General features: G+C 44.6%; 2 protein-coding genes across 2 annotated transcripts; both read right to left on the reverse strand.

The window, feature by feature from the left end:
- Positions 1-3,792: 3,792 nt before the first annotated feature.
- Positions 3,793-6,971, reverse strand: LOC133916132 (blue-light photoreceptor PHR2-like). Its single transcript, XM_062359657.1, has 4 exons — positions 5,918-6,971; positions 4,592-4,821; positions 4,413-4,511; positions 3,793-4,335 (listed from the first exon to the last, which is right to left on the reverse strand). Exons 1-4 carry the CDS (start codon positions 6,848-6,850, stop codon positions 4,254-4,256), a joined length of 1,344 nt encoding a protein of 447 aa, XP_062215641.1. The 5' UTR covers positions 6,851-6,971; the 3' UTR covers positions 3,793-4,253.
- A 286-nt stretch (positions 6,972-7,257) lies between these two features.
- Positions 7,258-12,411, reverse strand: LOC133916131 (uncharacterized protein C57A7.06). Its single transcript, XM_062359655.1, has 11 exons — positions 12,009-12,411; positions 11,690-11,816; positions 10,934-11,382; positions 10,578-10,799; positions 10,174-10,482; positions 9,725-10,063; positions 9,557-9,637; positions 9,376-9,471; positions 8,914-9,288; positions 8,590-8,721; positions 7,258-7,904 (listed from the first exon to the last, which is right to left on the reverse strand). The coding sequence occupies exons 1-11, from the start codon at positions 12,279-12,281 to the stop codon at positions 7,731-7,733; spliced, it is 2,577 nt and encodes an 858-aa protein (XP_062215639.1). The 5' UTR covers positions 12,282-12,411; the 3' UTR covers positions 7,258-7,730.
- Positions 12,412-15,146: the final 2,735 nt, after the last annotated feature.

Raw genomic sequence — 15,146 nt, forward strand, 5'->3', positions numbered from 1 at the left:
TCGACGTCAGGCAGCAGTGAGTTACAACAAATTGAGAAGAGCATGGTGTAGAACGCGAGAAGGAAAGCTTGGTTTTATGGTTGGTCTTGGCAGAGGAATTCCGAGGTAGCGGCAAAATAGCGACGAATGCTCCCAGGTTCGGTGGTGGCCGTGCACAGATATAGCAAAGAAGACGCTCGTGTTTCCAGAGATAGATTATGAATTCAATGAAAGTACTTGAACACAGAGCTTCATATATATAAGGAACACAATGCTAGGGTGGATGTTTGGATAGAAATTCACCAAAAAAGGAGATCGATTGGTTGCAACTTTTGGTAAGATTGTGCAACGACATTGGAAGTAGGGATTGCGTTCCTGGTGGCATCGCTGCAGATCCGAGGGAACCCTCATGAGTCCACATAGAAGATATGATATAACACACCATGACATGGTCGGTGCATCAAAACCACCGAACACACCTATATGTGGGGGCAGCGGGGCAGCGACCACAACATCATCGGCGTCAATGCTCTTCTATCCTAACTGATTCTAGGGGTTGTTGAGGATGATCAGGGGCACATCTCAGTGAAAGGGATCGATGATTTGAGCTCCGGTCCGTCGGGGAACGCGGCTGACGTTCTAGGTGCGCATGACGTGTGCAGGCACTTGGCAGTAAGGATTGCAAAGTCGAGAACGGGGGCTCTATTATAGATATGGACAAACCAATTTGGCAGGATGTACATGACTAGCAGAGGCATGTCTCGACTAAAGGACTCATGGATTGGAGTGCTACTTCGCCGAGTAACACGATATGAACCTGCATTGCACGCGTAGAATTGTATACTAGGGTAGTGGCACGGCAATCGTGATCTCGATGGCTTCAGGGCTCTTATGGCCAATCAGTTTGGTGAGGGCATGTGGTATATCCAGGGGCACGTGCTGGTCAAAGGGCATGGCGATCCAACCTTTGATAGGCCGGCGAATGCCAATGCCAATCAGCAGCCGCACGGCTGTCGCGACAGCGACGGCCGTGGCGGCGCAGCGAGGGCTTTGGCTGGGCTGGGGGTTCGATTAGGGCTCACAAATGGCATACGTATAGGGTAAAAGAGGTGAGAAAGGGGCTGGTCTGGGTCCTCACCTTGCTGCGATGATCGGTGACGAAGAATTCGTGGAGCGCAGTCCAGCGAGCAGGGGTACAAAGAGGATCCTTGGCGGTGTTGACGACATGCTGTAGTGCAGAGACATCATCGACGATGGCGGGGCGACGGGGTAGCTCCTCTATGGGTGACGACTTGTTGGCATGATGGCGAACGGCGGCGGCTGCGGCAACGGCGCACGGGCAGGGCAGCAACTGTGTCTATGATTTGGGAGGAATGAGAAGGGTCAAGGGAGGGTGTGGAGCTCCTATTTATAGCTTGGGTGTGGGTGGCCACGAAACGGGAAGGGGAAATAGCCGAAGGTGGAAGACGAAACAGACTGGGTGGAAGATGAAAGAGATGGGTCAAGTTTGAGGATGATATCTCCACCGTCCGAACACCAAATTGGACGTTTTTAGACTCTATCCTGTAGTACTTGAAAAGATCTACAACTTTATATTCATTGGAACTTTTGAAAACACCATCTTGGTTTCCAAAAACACGTCACAATATAAACTATTTGAATTCAGTCTTATCTACGTAGCACTGATCTCGGGGGCAATAACTCCTAGATCCATTATACAAATGGGGACTTCCATAGGTGCAAATCGAAGATCTCGACGAGACCTACCACTTTGGTATTTTCAAGATTTTCATTTGAGACTGTATTGAACTACGAAACTACGTGAGAAAACAAGGCTGGCGACAAGGAGTAGCAGTGGCCGGCTTCAATTGCCATTATTGCCATTAAAGTGGCGGTTTCCACTCTGAATTGTTGGAAATTGAAAGAGGATAGAGTGGCCACTGGTTTTGCTTACTTGATGGATATCAATGTGTTTTGATTGAGCACTTACTCGAGCTTAGTTGACCGGTCATGGCTGTCATGCGAAGGGATGACGTCATTTGGAGGTGGATGAAAATGATCAGGTACATGCACATGCAAGCAAGCAAGCTGGTTTTGCCGTCTTTAGCACACATGTGAGCCATCCTGCTAGCAATCCAACGTGATACAAGGTTGATAGCATGCTGCTGGTTTGGAGTCACGAACTATAGAGAAAAACATTAAGGAAAGACAGTGCACATTGGGTTAGATCAAAAGAACGTGAGATGAGATTGTCTACAGAGGATTTTTTTTGATGATATGAGAAAAATAGAACAAGGATTTATCCAACATTGAAATTCCTAAACTTATTCTAATATTTTATAAATACATTTTTCATCACACAAAACAAATTCTTTTTATACTCTATTTTTTGGAAAAGTTTTCAAATTTTAGGAAAAATGTTATTTTATTATTTTAAAATGCTCACAACCCAAAATCAGAATTTTAGGATGTGACATTTTACACGCAAACTTGTTGCGCAACTCAAGTCTGAATCCGATCCTCCCTCGTTGCCTCCTGGTCTGAAGTCGGTCACTGTCGTCGGGATTCCACAAAGCGAATCGCAAGTGATCACTTTAACCTGCGATAGCAATGCGATCTAGATCCACTTCCAAGGATAAACAAGCTCTGATACCCTTGTCAGGACCCCAGTATGCAGGATCTCGACAAATGCAAGAAAATTGCAAGAACGAAACTCCGAAGAACAACCAACAGAACGAAATCGCCATGGCGGCGATGAGATGCTCTACAACTAACCCTAGAAGCTTATGAAGAATTAGTTAGCGTCTGCCTCTCCTCCTCCAACCACTCCGTTTTAAAAGTTTACAAGATTCTCATAACAATGCTGAATTTACAGCAGTCTTTGAAGTAGAAGTAAAAGCAACAGATAAATCTGAAAATGATGAATCTTGTTGGTTGTTGTGTCCCTTTTGATGTTCTTGCACCTTTTTGATGTTCTTGCACCTTCTCGTAGCTGTTAGATTTAAAATGGACGTTGTAGGTCACATGATACCACTTCAGACCTTTCCTTTCGCGCCTGAAGCCAGCTGAGCCAGAAGTTTTCTGACAAAACTAAATATGGCGATTCTGACAGGTGGGTGCTACCATCGGCGTTGTGCGCCTCCAAGGGGCGTCGCCGCCATTGGGTGCCTTCAAGTGCGCTACAGTGGGCCTCCGCCTTGACGACAGGGTGTCGCCGTCATGTGCGCTGTGCGACCGGCCACCACCGGATTTGGCCGACCACCGTCGGCGTCGCCTTGATGAGGTGGTGCCCGCACCAAATCTTGTTGGCCACCACAGCACGACTTCGTCGCTCGGTGCGATGCGGCAAGAAGTGTATCCACCTCCACAGTTGAGGGTGCAGTTAGGACAGCCGCCTTGGAGAAGGGGTGCCCGCGCCAAATTGGGCCAGCCGTCGTCGTTGTGGAGAAGAACGTCGATAAGGTTGCCCCATGGGTGACAACGGGATGAGGGCCGGCAACCACCGCCACTGTAAGGGTGAGGCAGCGGCCGAGCCACCGCGGGACAGGCTAGCCTCTTCTCCAGGGGTACCAGAGGGTGCACGGTGACAACATCCAGGATGACATGACTGACAATGACGTCACCGGCCGATGCAAGGCATAAGTGGAAGCAGTTGGAGGATGACGCCCGTCATCCTGGTAAGTACTCCGATTGCATGGTGTTGCATTGCATTGATTGTCGAATATGGATGAGACCATTGAAATGCTTATTGTTGTGTGAATGTGTTGATGACGTGTTGGAATGAGAAATGTAATTGTACAGTATGAAGTCGAATAAAGAATAAATTGAATATTTTCCATTGCAATGTTGTTGTACATTTTTACAGATTGAATGGATGAGTTGCTGTTGGGAAGACATCTCTCCCCAACGGATAACAATAACCGCTGTTGCAGTTGCTAAATTGATTATCAACCGTAACAACTATGAGATCAAACTGGCTAAACACTAATAACAATTACTATCGAAGTGAAGGCAGCGTGAGCACTGCTCTTGTCAAGAAAGAAACCAAAGCAAGCATTCGAGGTAGTAACATCGAACTGTCTATGGAGGAATGCCGACAGATACAGGTCTCTTCTGAGATCAAATTTAGTCCAAAATGCAAGAATAGCTCACTCAGGGCATCACTTTCACTAGCAACATTTTTTTTGGGGGGGGGGGGGGTGGGGATCAAACTCCATTCAAAGTTTGCATAAGTTCAAAAAAAACAGCTGGTCATCAGCTTTGTCTAACTATGTTCATGCAAGAGCAGGGGCAGGGGTGCAACCGGTGGCAACTTCAGAGGTCTTCTGTGCAGAACTGTACTTCTTTGTTACAAACCTGGCACATCTCATTGGTCAGTACAGTTCATCAATTAGATCATTAACTAAATTGCTCATGTTGCAGTCATTAGATACCTGAAGAAATCTCTCCATAGCAGTTCAAACATTAACCAATTTGTTCCAGCATCAGATGTGCCATCACCGTTCTTGGGTGCTGCCCCAGATGGAATTGCTCTGTGGAGAAAATTGCTAATTATACAAAAGCAAATGAAACTGTAACATAACATGAACTTCTGTTCAGTAACCTCACATACCTTGTAGCATGCTTCTTCAACTCCTCGTACATGAACCGTGGAGAGAGGCACCCCGTAGCAAGCCACGGTGAAATTTTGCAGGAGAAATTAGCACCATATATGCTATCTCGAGTACTGTCTTTGTCTGCTTTGTTTGACTGCATACAGCATTCTGCAGCAAACTTCTTCAATCTCTCCAGAGCTTCTGCCTCACCACCAATGAGGGTAGAACCAACAGCAGGTTTTGAGTCCTAAATGAACAAACATGAATTTTGAAGATCATGAAGCACTGCACACAGGAGGGCAAGAATGCTGAAGTGAAAGGGTCTCCGTTATGAGCTACAGAAGAATATGCCTATGGCATTAACAGATTTTTCTTTTAAAAAAGTGTTTCACATGTAATTAACCAAACATTAGACGAAAATATGAGGTGTATTGTAACAATTCAACTTAATATCTCAACTGGGATGATCTTATCATCAGTTTCACTGTGACATTCTAGAGTTTATAGATGCAAAAACCACATCTCAGCATTTTTTTGGAAGCAACACAGCTCAGTGTTTCACTCCACCATTGACATCACTGTCCCTATAAGAAGTCGTTGTCCTCATTCTACACATACATCTCCTAAGAGGCCATAAACTACAGGTTTAACGTGTCCTTGAATCAATTGGACTGCTGACAAGCTAGAACCAGACGCAAGAGACCAAATGCATAAGTAGCCAATGTGACTTATTTCAAATGCTCAAAATGGAAAGTCATTCTGAAATGTCATGATCGTGAAAAACAATAAGCTAATGCACATGAAGGCGAAACGATGATAAAAAAGTTCATTACAGAACAAGTGGAATGATGCAAATTTTGTTGACATGGATATGGTTACTTCTTCTGTCATTCTACTACATACACACACAAAGAAAGCTTTGCATTGCTATTTCTATCCCATACTAGTCACATAATATTACCCTGTGCCAGAGCAAACAAGGAGTGAGACAGCAAATTCTAAGACCACCTTCATAACATGGCCATACCAACCTAAACGAACGCAAGGACCAGCCTTTGTACCCAGTTTCTCTCGTGACCATCTAACATCAAAACATACCAATGGAAATGCCTATCCTTTATAACAATTAAGTAGCTAAACAGTCGATGGCACCAAAACATACTATCATTAGCAACTCCCGTCCCCTTCCAGTGTACAATTTACCAAAAATTACCGAATTCCACAAACTTTTCCCTCATAAAAAGAGTGAGCTTGGACTTAAATGTTAAGATGCTAAACCTAGCCAAAGATCTAACTGCGCACCACTAGTACAAAGAATCTATCTATCTCTGTAAGCGACTCACTTGTGCCATGGCCGGTGGCGCAGTGAGCCCAAGCTCCGAGAGCGTGGGGATGTCGCCAGGGTCAAGCACATTCTTCATGGGCACGCACTTGATCTCCTCGGGCGCCTCGAGCACCTTCCTGACCTCCAACCCCTTCACGGCCTCCCTGAACCCGCCATAGTTGGACGGCATGTCCTCGAGCCGGAAGGGCAGGTCTTCGACGTGGTACAGCGTGCTGCCCCAGAAGTACTTGACATCGACGCCCTCCTTCTCCGCAGCCTTGCGCACACTCTCCTCGGCGCGGCAGTCGTCCCGCGACACCTCCCCGTGCGCGTACACGGCCTCCGCGCCCGCCGCCCGCGCGAGCTCGGGGATCACCACCTCGGGCCTCCCCACCCGAATCACCAGGTCCCCGCCGCGCGCGCGGAGGCTCCGGCGCAGGTCAGCGACGGAGTCCAGTAGGAAGTTGGCGCGGTACGGGCCGGTGCGATCGAACCCCGAGGGGGACTTACCGAAGTCCCGCGGGTCGAAGACGAAGACGGGGAGGAGGGAGGAGGAGGCCCCAGCGGCGGCGTGGAGCGGCTCGTGGTCGTGGAGGCGGAGGTCGGCGCGGAACCAGACGAGCGTGCGGCGGCGACCGGCGGCAGCGGGCGCGCCGGAGGGGAAGGAGTGGGAGAGGCCCGGAGTAGAGGCCGGGAGCGGGGAGAGGACCGAGGAGGCGGCCGAGTTGAGGCGGGTGGAGCGGCGGGAGGAGGACGGTGCCGCGGCGGAGGAGGGGTGAAGGCAGACGGCGAGCGTAGAGATTTGGGTGGGGAGGTGGATGGTGGAGGCGACGGCGGGGACGGCCGGGACGCGGACGGAGAGGGAGAGCGAGAAGGAAGCAAAGGGGAGGAGGTTAGGATCGTCGCGCTGCTGGGCGCCAGCGCCGGCGTCGCAGTCGGAGGCGGCAGCCATGGTTGGTGAGATGCGGGAGCCGGGGGAAGCGGAGATTTGGTGTGGATGAGGAATTAGAGGTGAGAATAAAGGTGTTGGAGAATTTTGGACCCCCACTAACCATTTGGGTTTTACCAGAAACCAGATTGGAGCTTTTTTTGGTCACCAACCCCTTCTTGCCAAAGCCCAGACGTTGGCTTTTTCAAGAGCAGAAATATATACCTGAAAAAAGGGTAGAAGTATAACGTAAATCCTGCAATTTTTGTATCAGCCTAAGAGATTTTTATCTGAAAAGAGAACCAAAAAATTCTTTAGTAATACTTAAACAAGTCCAACTTGTTTGTTCAAAGTTTGGTTGGATTGCTGGTTAAGGGATCCTTTTGCCTGCTTGTACATTTTCCAAATCCAAGGCCAACCAGATGGCTTGATTGCACGTAAATCAACCAATTTTACTGCCGTCTCGAAAATGGGGCTTAATTTAAAAATAGTGGCATTTCTCAACCAATTGTCATTCGCCCCAGTTTCCAATACACCCATAAGTAACTGGAAAATAGCATCACTGGCTACAAATTAGAATGATCTGTTGCAAAACAATAGGAAACTAAGATACAAATACTCTCTGCTAAAATTTCTCTGTTTTGGTGCAGGAACTGCTTGGTGCACGTCATTGATAAACCGGTGACATGACAACAAACGGACCTCAAAATTCCTCCCTTGCCTTGGGTCAAGCTGAAGCTGGAACTCGTTTTCAGTATTTCACTATGAGAAAAATCATTATACACACTTCCCGGTTTGTTGTTTGAAACTCAATGTGGCAACAAATTTCAGCTGAGCTATCTTTGATACGTCCTCACTTCCAACCACATGAAACGGAAACAATTATATTGTTGAAGCAATGGTCTTATCGCTTTATCTTGTGTGACCTTGCCCCCTTTGCTTGTCTTGCAGAGGTTTTCTTTGCATTTGGATTCGGAGCTGATCTCTGAATGATCCTTTTCGGTTCATCAGGCTTCTCATGGGGATCAACCTCCTCATATTGTATTGGCTTAATGATAACACCAGGCTTCTTAACGATCTGAAACAACAGTAAATACAAGCAAATCTTAAGCAACAACTTTATAAATGAATGACAGGGTATTGATAAAAATGAAACAAGAAAATTAGGTCTTGAGGCCAGAAGGCATCGTACAAGCTTTTATAAGTTTAAATGTTTTACTGTTGTGTTTGGTTTGCGTGTCAACATGTTCAAAATTTGACCATCAACATCTCTTTGGATATTTCCATTCAACTTTTGAAAAAGGTATAGCTAGATTTATCTTGAATAGTAGTTTCATAATATTACAAAATCGTTATATTATAGTTTATGCTAGAAATTAGTGGTCAAAATAGTGTGTTGTTGACCGTGTTGATGTCCAAAACGGTACTCTTCTGTGACTGGAGGTAGTAAGAATTTATTGTCATGGTAAAATCTTGATCATTAGATGTTGCTACTTACCATTATCTGTTAACAATTTTGATGTTTGCCATACAAGAAAAAAAAGTAAATGGATAATGGATGACATAAACAAACATCCAGGTTGCACATGTGTACCTGATGCGATTTCACTGTACATGCATTATAATGCAAATCAGACAAGGCGAGATCAGTAGAGCTTTCAAAGTGGATTATTGAATCACTTATTTGATTTCAGATGTCATCAATTCTATATACTCGTTTAATATTTTTTAGCAGTTACATGCAATCAGCTAGATGCACTCACCGCAGGTCGATTGAGAGCGGAAACAGATATCGCTGGGTTAAAATCAGGTCCAATAGGCATACGGATGCTCTGCTCGTACACATCCTTCGAAGTGTAAGGGAAAGGCAAATTCCTTACTAAAAGCTTTTCAGCCTGCAAATGGCAAAGTAGTCAAAATCATTGCTTGTTAAAGCATGTTTACATTTCTACAAAATTACAGAAACATCTTGGTTATAAGCATCCAAGCAGAATTATAATGAAACGACAAAGGTATGCACAGTACAAAACAACAGAAATAAAATTGCACTAAATATGTGGTACATAACAAATCAATTAGATCTTTACCTTCTTATCTACATGTTCAGAAATAATAACGTGCTTTAGCTTTGAGTCCTTCCTCCTCTTCAAGGCTTCTTCTCTATTCCTTTTAGCAATCTCATGTTCTTTCACCATCCATGAAGGAAGTCCTTTTTTCTTTTGGATGTCTGTCCACTGGCCCCAACCAGGAACAAGAGCAGGTTTTTCAGGTTCAGGATTCTCTTCATTTAAAACTTCCATTTTGTCCTTCTCAAACTCAGCTTCAACATCATCGCCAGCAAAAGCCTGACGTATGAGATCAGCTTGCGGTGGAAGTTCATAAGTTTCCTTTGTATCAGAGATGGTCAAGAAGCCCTCAACCATCTCTTCCTCCAATTCTGAATCAGAATTGTGATCCTGTTGCTACTCAAAAACAAAGTGCAAAACAAAATAAATGAAGTAATCAACTGGATCTACGAATAGGAACCACAGACCATAGTTAAAACAAACCTTAGGGTTTCGATCTACAATAGAAGGGACCTGCGATTTGGATTTATTGGTAATGCCGTTGATATTGCTATTGTCATTTCCTTTGCTACTCTTGACCTGGTGAAAGCAAGATTCCAAGAGCTTAAAGCAAAGTATGACAAGGAAACAAACAGCTACCAATACAAGGTAATAGCATTAGTACCTTCTTCCATGAATTGTCAGCGAACATTCCAACTTCAAATGTTGTTTTAGGGCCTGGATTTTCGGTAATATCATTGAAGCTCTACATAATGATAATGCAATGACTATACATCAGCTTTTTGTAATATAAAGCACATGATATAATAACTTAAAGGTACAAACATCTTACTACAAACAGATCATTCTGTGGTTCATCGTCCAGTAGTGCAGTTCCAAGTTGGATGTCATCTTGCTTCTTAATTACTTCATTGTTGCCCAAGTGTTGGGCAGAGTCAGAATCATACTCACTATCACTGTGGTTGTCAGTGTCTTCTAATTTTGGCCTCTTATTAACCTCTTCGTGTGTATTTTTGACAGGACCAAAAGTTCTTTTACCTGTCACCTTTATTGAATCTTCATTCTGTTCAGTGTTATCGTCCTCCAACTTCCTCAAGGATTCATCGTATTCTTCAAGAGCTTGACGTGCTTCCTCATATGTCGCTTCCTCATGCTTTTTCATAGCACGCTCCTGTCGATAAACAGCGAAATGAGATGATGGTGGTGGTACAATCACAGCAATACTAGCAAAAATGCTTTTGCTAAACAAAAGCATAAAAGGTATGAGTAATGAAAGTGCACCATGAAAGGCAACGAAAAAACTCCAGATTTCGGTATCTCATCATCTTCTTCGAGAACTTTAAGAATCTTTGCTTTCCCTTTGTTTAAAAGCTTTGCTTCTGATTCGTTCCCGTCTTCATCGTCATCTGAACTTTCCTCGCTACTACTAGAATCATCTTTCATGGAATTCATTTTTCTAGTCAGAAGAGTATTTTGTTGGAGTTGTGCTGTAATAGCAGCTCGAGTGCCTTCATCTTGAACAGACAATCCACGCTTCAAGATTCGCTTTGCCCACTTTGATGTGTTCTTGTGCTTCAGTGTCATCCTTTCCTATGAATAGTTTTGGGATAAATTAGCAATGTTATTAGGGAGACATTGGAGGGAATTATCATAAAATTGAGAAAAAGAAATGCACAAAGATTTACCTCTGCACGTTTAAATTCTTGTTTCCTAGCATAATCTTTGACAGCTTCAGGATCTGCATCCAAATCTGCTGATGCTGCCTTCAGTTTGTCCTTCTTCAACATCCGGTGATATGTCCTGGACTTGATCTTCTTCACACGTTTTGCTTTCATCTCATGACGAAATAGAAGGCTGCGCATTTTAGCAAGGCGATTTTGGCGTTCTCTCACATCTTCAACATCAATCTACGCAAGTTCATTAAGTTATTTATCAAAGAATCAGTAAAAATGTTCGGTGAGCAAAAATAATTAGCAGTCCACACTGTTATAGCACCTAGTTAAGTTCAATTGAACTGATGAAGTGCAATGAGATCATATACCTTGTTAAGTTCCAGGATTTTGGCACCATCGTTCTTGTGTGCTTCCATCATTTCTCTGCTGTACACAATCTCAGCCATCGCCTTTTCAAACTTAGTCCTTGGCTTAAAGTCGCTAGCAATTGCCCCAACAGTGTTCACACCCAAGTTGACATCATTTTCGAAGTATAGTGTAGGAGCTTGTCGGTTCCTCGTTACTAACCCCTCCCACCTGGTGACCTCCGCACTGGATAGCTTGTATGTCACCTTACGGTCTAGCTTATCCCTCTCCACTTTTGGAAGTGGGGCCGGCACGACCATTTGTTTTTTCTCTTGCTGCTGCAGCCTCTTACGGATCTTGCTATACCCAGACTTACCTTGGATATTATCCAAGAGGTCATTAATTGTGACAGGTCCATCTCCATATCCAGGCTGCACAGGCAGCTCCAGTGACTGTTTCTTCTTCTTATTTCCTATTTGACCAAAATATCTCAGATTTAGAACCACGAAGGATATGAACTAGATGAATTTTGACCATGAGCTTGAGAGCTTCCCGAAAAGGATCGTAATTTTCTTTTGGAGCGATACTTCTTCAGAGATTTAGCTACAGTCAACATTTCTTATTCAAGAGAGCTACAACATTGTAAAGCGGCTAGAGCTCTTAACAGAAAAGGAGCAACCTTTTCACGCAATTCAGCAAGTCTTCAACAAAAGATTGGACTATGTATGCAATATGTCTCTAAGAACATCTAATATCCAATGCCCAAAGAAAAAATTTACCATCAAAAGCTTCTCTTGGCATTCCAGTCGTCTCCTGAAGTATCCTTATCTGCTTCTCCTCATCATCGCCGTCCTCATTGTCATCTTCCTCCATATCATCGCCTTCATCTGATGGCACATCCTCATCCTAAAACGCAAATACGAACGTAACTCAAGGGCATCTCGAGACCAACGCAAAGGGTAGCTTCAAATATTACTAATATATCATCAATTTCTTCGCCAATGCGCACAAAAAAGCGCATATTTTTTACAGCAATAGAGCCGCAAGTTAGCAACTCCATACCAAACCACAAACGTCCAAGAGAGGAGGGTCACGCACCGCATCCGAGGCATCGCTGTCGAACTCGTACTCGTAACTGGCGACGGCGTCGTAGCGGCCGTTCTTGCCGGCCTCCTCCTCGGGCACTCCTTCCTCGTACTCGTACACATCCTCGGCCCCCGAGTCGCCGGACCCCTCGTCGTCCTCGGAGCCCCGGGCGGGGCGGGGCCCCAGAGAGTCGATCTCGCGGCGCATCGCCGTGGGCAGGCGCGGACCGTGGCGCTGCCTCTCCCCGGGAGCGGACTTGCCGCGCGGCATGAGCGGCTTTCTCATCAGCGGAGTGAGGTGCGGCGGGTGGAGGCGTCCGGCGGAGAGAGGCAGGGACCGGCGGCGCTGTGTTTGGGCTGTGGGGGAAGGGGGTGTCTAGGGTTTATGAGAGAACGTATCCTGTACCGGCTTAGCATCGAGGTGCTTCCCTACTTCCTCCGCTTCTCAGCCATCGGATACGACATCGAGGGTCAAATACGCAGGCGGCGGCTCATTCCAAGGGAACTTCTTATCAAGACCCCTGCAAAACTCCATTCCGTTCATTTTGATCCTGCTTGAAGTATGTTTGTTTTAGTTTTAAATGGTGAGAATTCAGTTTAGTTGGTAGAATATGTAGAAAATACTTTCTATTAAATTATGGATTATAATATTTTATAATACAATTAAGATTGTAATTGTGAGAATTAACTTTTATATTGTGATTATTTATTTTTACTTTTACTTTTATTTTTAGATTAAAATCCATAATAAGAATAAAAAATGTCTAAGTTGCACTCTCTGTTCTAACCCAACCTTCCCAAGCTCCATGTCATTCACGTGAGGGTCTGACATGTTTCCAAGATGAGGACGAAGAGAATAAGCTGGCAAGATGTTCCGAGGGAGCTGACCCCGGTTAAAAAGATGTTAAGGGTATGTTTGTTTTAATTTTAAAGTGTGAGTAACTAATTTAGTTTATAAAATCTATATATTTTAAATTATGGGATTTTATTGCTGGACCCCTTCTTCGGATCACTTGTGTAATTTATACTAGTGTCTGAATCAGTAGCTGATATGCATATATTTCCAACAGAAATAGACATCACTTGCATACAACGATTAAGTATGATATTAAGTGATAATACAGAGTTCATTATAATAAAGGCTCGTATGCGTAATTAAATAAAGACTCACAGCACACCGGAAATAACGCAAAAGTGACATATGCCCTCTAAGCAACTTGAGTGCAGACGAAACCAACTTTTCTATTCTTCACCTTCTCCTTCAACGAAGTCAGCCTCTGGATCATCGGAGTCCACAAATAGCAAGAGTGAGTACATAAGATACTCAGCAAGTCCTGCCTCAAGAGGGAACATGCATCTAGGTAAATCAAGGATAAAGCTCTAAAGTCTACAGAAAGCTAAATTTTGATGCAATATTCAATTTGCAACGACCATCTTACAAGCATCTTTTAGGATAACACATGAGTAAAGCTTATGGGGGTCGTTGACCCTGGGGGAGATACTTCCATCCTATCAGTTCCCACATTTCTTTTGTCGATGGACACACAGTTCAGGATATTCAAGGCACATAGCCAACCCTTTTTGAAAGCAAGAGCACACTGCCTACTCACACGCCAAGGAGATACTCATGCCGAAAAGCTAACATTGTGATAGAATCATAGCATGTCCTTTACCGAAGACACGACTATCCGGATAGGTTTAACACCCTGCAGAGATTGTACACCTTACCTACAAGATATGCACAGACTCTAACCTTAGCAACTGGTGAAACTATTATAACGAGACGCAACGATCTCACAATGTAGTCACAATATCCACACATAGGGCACTAAGATACCAGGGGCCTTAAAAGATCCACGGAAAGACCACTTAGCAATCCCAAGGCTATGACATAGCCTTAACAATATCACCAGCCGAACCTTGGCTACGTATTACCCAAGTCTTATCCTGGTCCCTATTGCCACTACCGGCCTCCAAGTGGGTACCGAACTAAGTTGGAGGGGTTAGGTCAAATTCTACCCATTCAGGTCATGTGGTTGTATGATTGGATGCTAGGTAGGATGTCACAGCGAACCGGTCCTTATACGACCGGAACAAGTCTCCTAGCAAGAACACCATAAAGGCGAACATTGCTCCAAGGTACTTCTTACCTTTGTGGGGTACCTTACTCACCCCCGCCAACAACACACTAGAGTTCTCCAGGAACATAAATCTCACACGCACACAAACCAAGCACACAACACTTTACATTTTTGAAAAGGCATGATTAACATATGTACATATCCTGGTTCTTTCTTTTCAGCAAAGCAATCCTAAGCATTCATCCAAACAATCATTATAGTTGATATTGGGGACCTTCTAGGGTTTCAATGGAATAAAGGTAATAATATCAAGGCATAGCATAAACAAGCTAGGTCATAACTATATTAGCATATTCTTTAAAATTACAGTCATTAACCTAAGCGTGCATATCCCTATAATTTGAACAATGACTCTACGGGTTGTATTTGAAAACATAGGATCAACATGATCAACGGTGTAAGACTTGCCTTCGTTGAAGTCCTCGTACGCTCCTTCTTTAAACTCCGGATCCTCTGGGTCTTCCTCAAACGTGCCTTCCTCTAACAAACGCAACATACGACAAAAGTGCACACATAAACAATCAATCAAATGATTATATTAAAAACCAATTAAATTACAAAAATTATGGAATTAACATGGTTGGATAGATCTCGAATTTAGATGAATATCGGTGGAAGAATCGTCGAAAACGGAGTTAGGACGGAGGAGAAACGGGTTTCGGAAGTTTTACTGAGAGAGAAAATCAGGAAAAAGAAAAATGAGATAATATTACTGGAATATTCCGGTTTTGGAATCGGCTCGGCTCAGGGTCGACTCGGCTCAGTGGCTCGACTGGGCCCACCTGTCAATGAGGGAGAGAGGTGGTACTGTGTGGATAGGGGAAAAAGAAGTGGCACTGTTCATATTTATAGGAGGGGCGACGGCGGCCGCGCAGGGCGCGAGATGAGACGAGGCGTGGGGCGCGACGGGGCGGCGCAGGGCGCGAGGAAGTGGTGTGGGGTAAAAGGTTTGCTTGCAACGCACGGCAATGGGATGGCATGGCGCGGCGCAGCGCAAAGCAAGAGCGGTG

This window comes from Phragmites australis, chromosome 4, assembly GCF_958298935.1.
Source record: "Phragmites australis chromosome 4, lpPhrAust1.1, whole genome shotgun sequence".
NCBI lineage: Eukaryota > Viridiplantae > Streptophyta > Magnoliopsida > Poales > Poaceae > Phragmites > Phragmites australis.